Below are 13,502 nucleotides of genomic sequence, written 5' to 3'. Positions count from 1 at the left end.
CCAAGAGTTCATGCTTGTGAAATAGCCTAGGATCAGTGATGAGAAACATGTCAATGGCACTTCTTACTCAAGAGGGGGGAGTAAATCTCAAACTAGGAAAGCAAAATCACCTGGAGAACTTAGTGACCCCTCTCTCTTCACTTGAAAACCACCAAAGATCCAAATAGAATGAATGCTTTGTAAAAAGATATATTACTTTACCACCATTGCATTTGTCTGAAGACAGGCTTTTTAATCATAAGCTCTTTTTAGGTTTTAGCTCAAGTACAAAGAGTTCTTCCATTATCAGCATACCTAGGGAGAATCCCCCTACCTGTAAATCTGTTCTCTGTTTTGTTTTCTCTGTATCATGTATCATTACCTAAAGTATATAAAATATTTATCTTAGTTACTTATCCACATGACTAATTTAGATCTCTCACTCAAGAAAAGGTATGCCTCATGAAGGCAGCAACTCTATGTCATTTAGAAGTGCCAAAACTGTGTGGCATAGAAGTGTTCAATAACTTTTTGCTGAATGACTGCCATCCAGTGAAGGTTCATACTTAAGTGAGTTTTCTCCATTTTCATGCTAGCAGGAAAAAATAATCTCTGAAGGTATTGGTTTTATAAGAGCAAAAGATATGTAAGTACAAAGGAAAAAACCCTAGGAACTAGCCAATATTACCTGTATCCTTACCATTTAGAGATTCAATGTCATAATGGATTCCCATTTTAGTACTTATTCACCTTAACTATCCATACTTGTGGTCTGGCTTTCTCACTAGATTACAATGTTTATAGCGAGAGACTGTGTTCACTGGTGTTTTCCCAAAGTAAATTCTAGTGCCTTGAGATATTTTAGGTACTCAATAAGTGCTCATTGAGCAAAATCATTAATGACCTTATATATAATAGGAAAATGAAAACATCTAGTTCTATAACTTTTTGCCATGTCTCCCAAGAGGTGTTCTGAGGGTATAAAGTGCTCAGATATCATCACATGATTTGGAAGGAAGACAGGCTGAATTAGAGAATTAAGAAGACAATCAGAGTTCAAAAGGAGAAAAGCAGAACCACAGGTTATTGTAGTAAATGCAATCCACTATGCATAACAACAATATATTCTACAGAACAGCTTTCCAAAATGTTTTTAAGTATACCAAAGTGCACTTTCAATGTAATGCAATGAGGTCCTATTAAGTATGTATGATATGCAAACAACTAGGGAAGTCACTGTTGGAAGAGGTTAGGAAAGAGAAGAAAAACATAGAGTCAGCCTTCAGTTTGTCTACACTCCAAGGCAGAAGGTAAGCACAAAATAGAGCTAAAAACTCACAGCATATGGGACAAAAAGTAATGAATTCTTACACAGGAAGAACAAGAAAAGATCCCAGAAGGTGTTTGATTTTGAGTTAGAGACTAAAAGATGAATAAACTTTCCTTGATTATGATGAGGAAATTTGAGGCTAAAGAACATAATAAGCAAGTTAATGATTAGAACAAAACCAAAGCGGTAGGAAGGCAGGGAATGTGTTGAGTTTGGGATGAGGAAAGTGTGTGGTGCCTGTAAAGAGAGTGTGACAAGGTGAGTGTGATGGGAGAAATGGTAGGTACAAGTCAGATCTTAGAAGGTCTTCATTCAGTATGATAGAAGTTTGGGCTTTACTGCATAGACAATATTAAGCCACTAAGTATTTTTAACAAAGGAGCTATATGTTTAGATATCTATTTTTAGAAAATTTTCTCTGAAAACATATCAAAAGATGAATTGAAAGCAGAATTATGAAGATGCCTCCTGCCCCCCCAAAAAAAACAGAATAGAAAAGTAATTCTATATTAAGTTTACTCATTATTTTTAAAAGTTATTTTGTATTACAGTAGAACAAACATTTATAAATGTGCAAATTATCATTAGGCAGCCCATTACAAAGTTAAGAGCAATTATTCCCTCTTAGTGCATAAATTTAAGGTAATAAATTGCTGACAAACTTTTGACAAACTCTCCAGTAATTTGAAATTTTATTTTACTCTTTACTTCCATATCTTTGTTTTTTGATGTGTTCTCCTGAATATAGTATTTCTTTGCCAATATATACTGTGATCATTATGCTGAACATTGCTATTTTATTCTCATGTATTATATATACAGTTATGTTTAAATATTTTTCTTCATGTATAAATCTCAGGATATGCAGACAAAGAGAATTAAATGTGTTCATTGCTCCTAACCCCTGTTTTCTAACTATATGTATGTGTGTATATAATATTATATAATATATGACATATATTATAAAACATACAATATATAATTACATATATAATACATAATATAGTTTATACCGATTTATACTTTTAAAAATTAAACAACTTTCTTTAATTCTTCATTTTTGACTTGTTGATATGAAAGTTATCAGTTGGGAATAAAATAAGATAGAGCAAAAGTTTAAAATTGTTGCTGAATAGGGCACATTGTATTCTAATCTACCTTTATATATTGATTCAAATCAAAGTTTTAAAGGTCAAATGTTAGAGGAGTCTTCAAAAACAGTTTTGAACTTGCTGGATTTTTTTTTATTAGAAGTCAAGTTGAGTGACTGATATTTACACATCTGATCAATAAACCTAAGGTTCTTTTTACAATCACTGTCATTTAATATTATTAAGCATATAAAAACTACTAATCTCTGAATTCCCTTTTATATTACAGTGAAGTGTTGGCATTTTCAAGTCTTAATTAAAATTAGATTATATAACACGACTGACCTTAATATAGTAATAAGAGCCCTTAACAGTAGAACAAGATGAAACTAAAATTTCATAGAAAAGACTGCCTCTTTAAGACATCCCTTGTTGCTTAAAAATGTACTCCTTTTAGCAAACTATAATTTATTGTACTATTTAAAAATCTAATTTAGAATTAAATGATTGAATGCTGTCAAATCTATATTGTGTTATAGGAGGTAAACAGAGCTATAAACTTGATTCAAACGTCTTGCTAATTCAACATTTATTCACCAAATATTAACTAAGTACCTTCATTTGAGATGCTGCAAGAAAGTCAGATGTTCTCCTGTCCTTAAAAGTGATGACAATATAGTGAGGGCAGTTAATTACACAAGTACAAACATAGCAAACATTAACATAGTGGAAACAGTGTTCAAGCACTGTATCGAAAAGGCTCCGTGAAGTACAATTCCAAGTTTAAATTCAACATGGACCAAACAGGCAAAAGGTAGAGCATGTACATATAGGTCTGGAGGTGAAAGAGAACAAACACCTCCAAGGAACTGAAAAGATGTCCTATGGCAGAGCAAAGAGTGCTGAGGGTTCCATGACAAGATAGTAAGTGAAGGCTAGTTTTCAAAGATGTTTGCAAAGCATGTGTGCAATTCTTCTTAAAGACAACAAGAAGTCACTGAAAAATTTCAAGTAGAGGAGTGATGTAAATTATAATGGTTAATATTTATTGAGAATGTTCCAAACTCTGATCTGAATGCTTTGTGCATCAGCTCCTTTGACTTTGACAATAACCCAAGGAGGTAAAAGTGATTATTATCCTCATTGTGTGGTGAGAAAACAGACTGAGAGAACTTGAGTAACTTGCTTAAGGTTAATTAGCTAACGTAGGGCAGAACCAGGGTTCAAATCCATGCATTCTGGCTATGGGGATGAAGAAAAGTAGAGATTTAAAAGAGAAGCAAAGCTTTGTCTATTAAAATGCAGAGGGCATTGAACATAATGAATTCTTGGTTTCCCTATTTTGAATGCTATGTACTTGAACAGCATCAATTTAAAAGGTCTACAGAGGCCTGGTAAGGGAGGAAAAATCTTTCCTCAACTCCAATCTCTTAGGTTCTATAATGGGACCTGACAATTAAACTGACATAAGATAAACCAAAGACAAGTATACAAATTTTATTTAATATTTTTATGTGCATATAGGAACTTACATAGGAAAAAAGATTTAAAGAAGCAGTTAGGACTGTGAGCTTAGATGATTTTTTAAACAAAAGGACAACATATTTGTAAAGAAGTGACAAGATAAAGGAAAAGGGTTTAAGCTTTCAGGAACAGTATATTGTGGGAAACTGACTAGGAAATATATAGGGGAATCTAATGGAAGATAAGGGTTATTTTAGTATGTTTGTTGCTTTCAAATAATCAGTATGCCAAAGTGGCACATCTGGGGCATGTTCTTACCCCCCTCAGCTGCAGCTCACTTAAACATCCATTCTTGACATACAGGTTTAGGCAACATAAATTTAAGTAAGAAACAAGCCATTGGTACATCCGACATTACCCAGATAAACTGAGTAGAGGAAGAATTGATGGCCCAGAAACATTAATGATAGAGAAAACGTAGAAAGAACTGTCAACACCTGAGATGAAGAAAAAGGAGCCAGAAGAGTGTTGTATCACAGAAGGGAGGAGAGTTTCCAATGGTTTCAAAATGAACTCAACCATAAAAATATCCGAAAAGCCCTTCTTCTTGAAATAATAATGACTCTAGATATTTTTATGAGAACTGGTAGAATGGTTATAAAATAAAGAGAAAAAACACCCAGAGAAGCTGTTCTTGAGGGAAAAATCGGTTCAGTTATATGAAATTTCACTTTGAAGTAGGGCATCTAAATATATAAAATAATGTATATTAATAAAAAATTTAAAAGTATACACTTGTAATGTATTTTTTAATACAGAAGTATATAAATTAAAACCTGAAAGATAGTTTATGGGATAACACCACCAACCTCACCAGAAAAAGAAATCACTCTAACTGTCATGGATCCTTCCAGACTTACAAATATTTACATGTATATACCAACAAATGTGATTACTACAAGTATGCTGTTATTTGTTTTTTTGCCTCTAATATACCACACCTACCTTTCTAAATCAATGCAAGATCTACCTCATTTCTTCCATAGCTAAAGAGTATTCCATTATTTGGTGTAGCAGTTTATTCAACCCATTTCCTACTGATGAAGGGTTAAGTTGTTTTGTTGATGTAAACCATGATGCAAGTCTACCTTGTGACTATCTCTACACATTCATTCCTTTCAGTGGAGGAATGCTGTCCCATTGCATGGTTCTGCCACAAGCTAACCCCAAAGTCCTTAATGTAGGCAGAGAGAACAATATGGTTTTGTGATTGTATGACAAGATTGATAAGAATAAAATTGATCACAAAAACATGGATAAGAATAAAAATAGTCTTCTCTGGTAGGATTTTTAAGAGGCTGATAATAGTGATTGCTATAAAGAGCTGAATGCCTGGGGAGATGATGGGGAGATCTTCCTGTTTAGAGATTAGCATGAAGTGATGACTGGAACCTAAGTAGCATCATCTCATTTTTTTTTAAGTTTATTTATTTTGAGAGAGAGAAAGTATAAGTAGGGAGGGCCAGAGAGAGAAAGGGGGAGTGAGAGAGAAGCCCGAGCAGGCTCCACACTAACAGCACACAGACCAATGTAGAGCTTGAACTCATGAACTGTGAGATCTTAACCTGAGCCAAAACCAAGAGTCCGATGCTTAACCGACTGAGACACTTTGGCACCCCTGCCATTGTCTCATTTTGAGGATGGAAGCGCATGTTTTAAAGATAACAGAACAGAAAAACAGATGAAGTCTTGGTCTCTGATGTGGAATTTTCATGCTAATCCTGGACTGCATTTCTTTTTTATGCATATGAATAAAACCCTGGTTTGTTTAAGTCACCATAGTAAAGTTTGTGATACTACGAGCTGTATAAAATTCATACATTAGATAAGGGAAAATATCAAAATTATAACTCTGTAGGGAGCAGTACTAAAAAATCATTTGTTTGGTTCCAAGCCATCAGGCAACTACTTTACTGCAAATTACACCTTAAAACTTCCATTTCTTTTCTGACCTGCATCAGAAAAGGTAATGATAGTTTCAGAAAGTAGGGTCTTAAATCTGTAATGCTATTTTTAATATCTGTTTCCTTCTGGTTAGCTATGTGATCATAGAGATATTAAAGAAATAACAAAGTAAACTGATGTCTATCCTTTTTTTTGCACAGCAATAATATTTATATAGTCTATGTATTTAAAACTTTTCTGAAAGTAAACCATTCAGAATTCAATGATGCATTAGAAAGAACATTAAATTTACAATTAATTAATGACCCAGGCTTTGGTCAGAAAATTATAAGAGAGAATACAACTTGGTGAAAAGAAGTGGGAAAATGTTTTTGTTTCAGATGAAACTATTTTATTTAAAAACAGAAGGGGTTTTTTTGACCCTCATAAGAATTACTTCCCGAAGCATTCATAAACCATGTATATACAAAGAGCAGCTGGAACATTTTGTTTATTTATAGGAATGTGCAAAATGGAAGAGTCGGAAATGACTGTAAAGCAGCCATCACTGCCTGACCTGACACATTCACCACAGGAATTTTGAGAGATTTCCCCAGAATGATGTTCAATGCACGTCAAAGGAGGATCTCCATCATTAACATCTGTCATTTGGAGGTTTTTTAATTATGAGATAGATGAAGTGACCTGTCCATGTTTTAAATGATAACCTGTATAATTTACTCTGCTACATTACATGCTGTTTCACTGTCTTTTGATTCAACGACTGCTTTCTCACAGCATTTAATAACTACAACTTAACAGGAGAGAATTCTTACAACTTCTTTCTCTGAAGAAAACTACTCTGGTTTTGTCGATGGAAGTCACTTTCTTTGATCTCAATGTTTTTCAGCAATAGGTTCAGGGCACCAGAAACACGCAGGGTGCAGATTTATATTTTCTCTCTTACTGACACAAATCAAGTGCAGATTTATCAAGCTGTGAAATATATTAAGTTCACAGGGTTTTAACAAAGGGTTACCAAACCTCAAGAACCTGCTGTGATTCAAACTACTTTCAGATGTCCTTTTAATTATATTAAATGAAAGTTTGGGTTGGCTTTGATGCTTATGGGCAAACATCGAAATCTCTTGAAAGAGCTGCTAAAAGTACTCCCTGTTGCTGTAGTTAATATACTACATTGTATGCACACCACTAGCCAATTTATTCTAGCCACTTTAACAAGGATATCCAGCCTGACAGGCCACACAGAATAGTATCACAAGTCAAGCAAAGCACAAATCATTAGAGGACTCTGAAAGTTGTTTGACATGCACCACGGAGCTCTTTGTCACACAGCCAATTAAGTGACCAAACAAGGAACTTGAAAATACTCATTAATTTCTTCCTAGCAGTATAAATGGAGGTTAGAATCCTTCCTGTCTCATGCACCAAAGGCAGACAAGTAAAACGGGCATAATTCAATTTGCACTTTGTCCAAGATGCAAGTGGCAACTTAGGTTCACAAGAAAGTCTGCATTGGAGACAAAAGAATGAAAGGAATAGGTAAAAAAAAAAAATCAGAAAGTACACATAATAATATAGATATATGGGCTTTGGGATTTTTTTCAATTAATCAACAGTTGACATTACTTTTATCCTTGAAAACCTGTGTCAGCATTTCTGAGCGGATTCAGACATTGACATTATTACCTCCTCTGTGAAATACGAACTGGAGTGGATTCCCGAATGTCATGCTCTGCAGGTTTCCCTTGTTCCTCAAGGCTGTTCTTCAGCCTCTCTTGTTGGTTTCTTTTCTCCCTGACCTCTTAGAGTATGGCAGTATCCTGGGGCTCCGTCCTAGATTCTTTCCTCTTCTCTCTACACTCATTGTGTTGATGTACTCATCTAGCACGTTGGCTGTAAATGCCACTTGAAGTGAAACATTGCCAAATGATGATTTCTAGCCTGATCTCTCAGCCGAACTGCATGCTTATATAACTAACTGCATATTTAACAACTGCATTGCGCAACTAACGGGAATCTCAAAGTTGACATGCCCCAAAGTGAAGTGCTTTTTGTTCTGGTCCCAAGTTGGTCACAGACAGACTGTCTCAATAAATAGTGACTTCATCCTTCCAGAAGCTCAGGCAAAACTTTTTGTCATTTTGACTCCTTTCTCTGACATGTCACATATGATCCCTTAGCAAATCCTGTTTGGTACACTTTAAAAGAAATCCTGAACCTGAGTAATTATCTCAGCATCTCACACTCAGTGAGTCTCAGTGAGACTCAGATGAGTCTATTTGACCCTATTGTGCTTGGTCACCCTGTTTCAGGCTTTAGTTTTCCTCCAGTAATCTATTCTTTACTTTTAAAACACATTAGGTCACGTCATCACTCTGCTCTGAAACCTACAGTGGTTTACTGTGTCTCTCTGAATAAAAGCCAGCATCCTTATGATGGTCTGTCACATCTGAGCCCTTGCTACCTCTTTTACCCTCTTCTCTTTTACAGTGCACCAGTTACAGTCCATTAAACGTCCCACTTCGGCTCAGGTCATGATCTCACAGTTCGTGGGTTCAAGCCCCGCCTTGGGCTCTGTGCTGACAGCTCCAAGCCTGGAGCCTGCTTCAGATTTTGTGTCTCCCTCTCTCTCTCTGCCCCTCCCCTGCTTGTACTCTGTCTCAGTCTTTCTCTCTCTCAAAAAAATAAACGTTAAAAAAAATGTAAAATTACAATGCACCAGTTGCACTGGCCTCCTGGAATACCACAGGCATGTTTCTACCTCAGAAATTTTCTGTCTCTCTACGAGAGTGCTTTTCCCCGTGTATCTGCATAGTCCACTCCCTCACCTCCTTCAGAGTTTTGCTCAAATATCAACTTGGTGATGCATTTCTTTTTCTCCTTAGTATTTATCATCATCTCATAGGCCATATTTTTCACATACTTACTGTATTGTTTATATTCTGCCCCTAGAAATATCACAGCAGGATTTTGCCTGTTATGTGTGTTGCTGTATCCCAGTGCTGATAAGGTTATTGGGCTCATGTGCTCAACTATTAACTCCTGAATGTTTTTGTTGTTAATTATTACGTGGTATTTTTCCATAGTCGGAGACAGACATTGTTTTGGCACTGCTGGTGCCTAGCCCAGAGATATCTAGTGGATAATTAAGGCAAAACAAACAAACTAAATTAACAAATCCATAATGAGCAAATCATAGTCATGAATTAAAATTAAAAGTGTGTTTCAAATTCTTTGTAAGCTTTAAAGAACACAAACCATCTGCCTTTGAAGAAAAAGAAGGAGAATGGGAAGGAGAAGGAGAAGGAGAAGAGGAAGAGGAAGAAGGAGAAGGAGAAAGGAAGGAAAGGAGGAAGGAAGGTAGGAAGGAAGGAATAAAACTGTGTGTGTGTTCATTTGCATCTATCTACCAATTTTTTCCAATCAGTTCTCAGCCTGACTGTGCAGGTAATAGCAGCTTCCAAAGGATGACTCAAAAGGTTCATATCCATAACTGTATGTTCTTATATTTTCCATTAAGCAAGGTCAACTGCAGAATCTACAGGGCATATGTGCTGCCTCTGAGATCTGGAGAACAAAAAGAATGGCTGATAAATTTTTTAAATATATATAATGCTTAGCTAGGAAAATGTCCTGCTTTTAAAACTGTGAAAAATGGGGGCGCCTGGGTGGCGCAGTCGGTTAAGCGTCCGACTTCAGCCAGGTCACGATCTCACGGTCCGTGAGTTCGAGCCCCGCGTCAGGCTCTGGGCCGATGGCTCGGAGCCTGGAGCCTGTTTCCGATTCTGTGTCTCCCTCTCTCTCTGCCCCTCCCCCGTTCATGCTCTGTCTCTCTCTGTCCCAAAAATAAATTAAAAAACGTTGAAAAAAAAAAAAAAAAAACTGTGAAAAATGAATGCCAGTATGTCTTAATATTTCCTTCTAAAGAAGAGAACAATGCTAACAAACATTACTATTTAAAAACTGGGCACAGGGTTGACAATTGAGACAAAAATGAAAATCTAAGTTCTGGTTTCATTTATACAACATGAAAGCAGTTCTTGAGTGGTTTGAGGTCAACCTGTACTCCCAGAGTCTCATGAAAACCACGGATGTCTCTTTGGAGTCATATGACTTTTCACTGGTTCACGTACCACACTCCCACACCCACCCAAGCCCCCATTCCATGACTGGAGTTAAGGACTTTTGCAATCCACCTGTACTAGAATGACTATACTCAAAAAAGAGAGAAAATAACAAGTGTTGCTGAGGATGTGAAGGAAGTGAAACCTTCATGTATTGCTGGTTGGAAGTGTAAAAGGGTGCAGTCACTTTGGAAAACAGTTTTACAGTTCCTCCTTTAACACAGCGTTACTGTATTTTCTATTTGCTTTTTCCTTTCTTAATATGATGATTTTTTGATCACAGTGTCCTCTGAAAACAAAAGGACCTCAAAGCAAGTTATGTGTGTATTTGAACTTAGCAGTACAAAATTATTACCAAACAGCCATGTGAACTGAACCTCAAACAAGAAGGAAAATAAAACTATTTTATTCTATATCATCCCTGAGATAAAATAAAATAAATCAGTAAATGTAAACCAGTAGATCTATCCTGACTCCTAACACCAAATAATGAAGTCAGTTCTGGAATAGCCATATCTTAGGGATTTGGAACATGAGCTTCAGAATCAGGAAGTCCAAGCTTTGAATTCAGGACCCCCTTCATTACTATGGTACGATCTTGTTAAAGTCACTTAATTTTCTCCCTGGGTCTCATTTTCTCTACTCTAAGTTAAAAATAGCAATAATTGGGGTGCCTGTGTGGCTCAGTAGGTTAAACATCTGACTCTCGATTTCCATCCAGGACATGAACTCACAGTGCATGAGTTTGAGCTCCACATCAGGCTCTGCTCTGACAGTGTGGAGCCTGCTTGGGATTCTCTCTCTCTTTCTCTTCCTCCATCCCTCTCCTGCTCTCTCTCTCTTATAATTATATCAAAAGATTGTTGTGAATATTAAATAAGAATTTATGCAAACTGCTCCACACTGCTCCACAGCAAACTGCTCCACAGGCCACAGAATTAGTGCCTGATAAATGCATTTATTCTCAACAATAAATCACTGTTGATGTTGCAAAAACATTACAGACACGTTAGGACAACAGCATTAGTGCCTTCGGTGCTAGTGGGTGACCTTGGGCCAATCATCTCATCTCTCCAGATCTCAGTGAACTCATTTTCATTTTTAAGGTACCTTTTATTAATATAGGACATCACAGTACGTGTTACAGATGTAACACAAGCCTTACTTCTCTTTCTTGGCATAATACTTAACACTCTCTTCTTGAATGAAGGTATCTATTTTGCCCCAGACATGATAATGATTTTTTTTTTTTTTTACTATGACTTGTATCAGTTTCTATCTTTTGGTAGTGAACAAAGACTTTAGTGTAATCTATATTAAAACTAAATGAAAAAAATACTGGACCCAATTTTTTTGTTTGTTTTTGTTAAATTTTTTGAGATACAAGCATACTGAGTGTTAGGAGATTCGCATATTATTTAAAAAAATCAAAGCAATCACCTTTTAATTATTTACCTACAGAACAGTATGCAGTTATCATGGCTGCCAGATGATAGTTCAGTTTTTACTGTGCTTTTTATGTTTAATAAACAAATGTAGGAAGTATGAAGAAGTAAAAGACTGATCTAGATAAATCATAGAATAGACACAGTACCTGTAAACAATTAAAAGCTAAATGGATTTGATGGTCAAAGTCAAACCTAGAAGAATCATTGTTTATACCGATGTAAAGGCCACATTTTTAAAGAATCTCATGTTTAAACGGCTACATTTTTTTCAAATTTAATGCATAAAGCACTTCTAGTGTGTTTTAAACCTATCATACACATAGCTCAGAAAGTGCTCCAAACCTAGAAACAATAGGGAACATAAAACAAGTCTTTAAAATTCAAATAAAGTTTAAAGTGTTATTTACCCTAGAATTTCATAGAGTGATCATCTATGTTAAAATGAATAGAAGTAATGCCATGTCTTAGTGAGCAGAACATTTCTACTTCACAAATATTCTGTTTGTATTTGGTCTTATCAGATGTTTAGTCAATAACTGAAACATTTATTCATAGCCAGGCAATTATAACACCAGGAAATCAGCCATTGAATAAACTGTGCTATTAATTTTCCATCAGAGATTCATGTTTGAATGACCATGCATTTCACAGATTTAAATACCAAAAGGCTAATTATCTCCAAGGCCCTATTAAAGGGATAGCATAGATTGCAATCAAAAACAATCCTAAAATTGCTAAAAAATGATCTTCAGCTTTCATTGCTGAAGAATACTTCAATTTCTCTACCTATTATACATATTAAGAGGACAGGAGATATATCTTAAGGGAATATACATATAAGATATATATATATATATATATCTTATATATATAGAATATATATATAAGATATATATATATCATATATATATAGAATATATATATAAGATATATATATATATAAGATATATATCATATATATAAAGGGAAAAAACAAAAAAACAACTGAATGTTACTTACATTCAAAGATTCATAAATTTATACAGTAAAATGCACATTAAAAGCTTATCTTTCTAATATTTGTTTGATGTAAATTATTGTCCCTCCTCTTTTTTGAAGCCTCAAGTCCTTATCCCATTCCTTAGCTTAGAATAACATTCAATTGCCTGACTGCCTTCCAGTTCATGTCTTTGGGGGGTTCCTGTACATCTGGAATTAAAGTTGTTTTTTTTTCCTGTTAATCTGTCTTATGTCAATTTAATTATTAGACCAGCCAAAGAACCTAGAGGGGAAAAAGGAAAAAAAATTTTTTTCAAACCTCTACACTGCCTTCCTGCCTTGTAAAAATAACTATAAAGGTTGTTTCTGCCATTCTTTTCACACAGACCCCATAAACAAAGTAATGGTTTCTACCCTGCTTAGAAACAAATTACAACATGTTAGCTGGAGAAAAATTATATTTATATCAGGACTAAAATGTTCATAATGGGTGGGAAGGTAAGACAGTCACCATGTGGGTGGAATATTTTGGTACAGAAGCACGATGTTCCAAGTATTCTGGACTATTCATTGTCTTATATGGCTGATTAAACGTCATTTCTGAATGATTTGCTACTCAAATATTAGCTGGCCCAGTGTATTAATGAAATGCTTTCACACACACACACACCTCTGTGAAGAAATTAGAGATTTACGTATTGCACCCAACTCACCTTTTAGTTATGATCAAAATTCTCACATTCCAAGTTACACCTCCTTGTTGGTCTGTGTTCATCTTGGATGACAGAGCATGGGCACTGCCAGATTTCTTTTCTGCACATACCCTTTCATATGTCTTTCTGTCCCCACCCTTCATGCCCTCCCTGAAATCCCTTTAGCTCAACAGGGTACGTTACCGTTTTTCTATCAGATGCCCATCAATGCTATCACCAACAGAGACAATTCAACAACTTAACACATTTATAAAAACGCAGAAAGTACCTGGACATAGGCTCTGCAAGAGCGCTCTCTTTTCTGAAGCTGAATCCATTAAGACAGCAGATTAAACACAGAATAGAAAAAACAAGTTAGTGACAGAAGAAAACAAGAAAAATAAAAGAACGCATCTACACAAAACACC

General features: G+C 35.5%; 1 protein-coding gene across 23 annotated transcripts in view; it reads right to left on the bottom strand.

Annotated features, from left to right (window-relative positions):
* ADGRL3 (adhesion G protein-coupled receptor L3) overlaps positions 1-13,502 on the bottom strand; it is an 824,470-nt gene that overhangs the window by 129,430 nt on the left and 681,538 nt on the right. For 19 of the 23 annotated variants that reach the window (XM_078446071.2, XM_078446073.2, XM_078446079.2 and 16 more), the window contains one exon: positions 13,364-13,402. The exons of the other annotated variants lie outside the window; for them this stretch is intronic. In XM_078446071.2, the coding sequence (XP_078302197.1) occupies positions 13,364-13,402 (39 nt within the window). The remainder of the gene's footprint in view (positions 1-13,363; positions 13,403-13,502) is intronic. 23 annotated transcript variants of the gene reach the window in all.

Source organism: Panthera onca, chromosome B1 (assembly GCF_046562875.1).
Source record: "Panthera onca isolate mPanOnc1 chromosome B1, mPanOnc1 haplotype 2, whole genome shotgun sequence".
Taxonomy (NCBI): domain Eukaryota; kingdom Metazoa; phylum Chordata; class Mammalia; order Carnivora; family Felidae; genus Panthera; species Panthera onca.
This window is presented reverse-complemented; position numbering and strand designations above follow the sequence as displayed.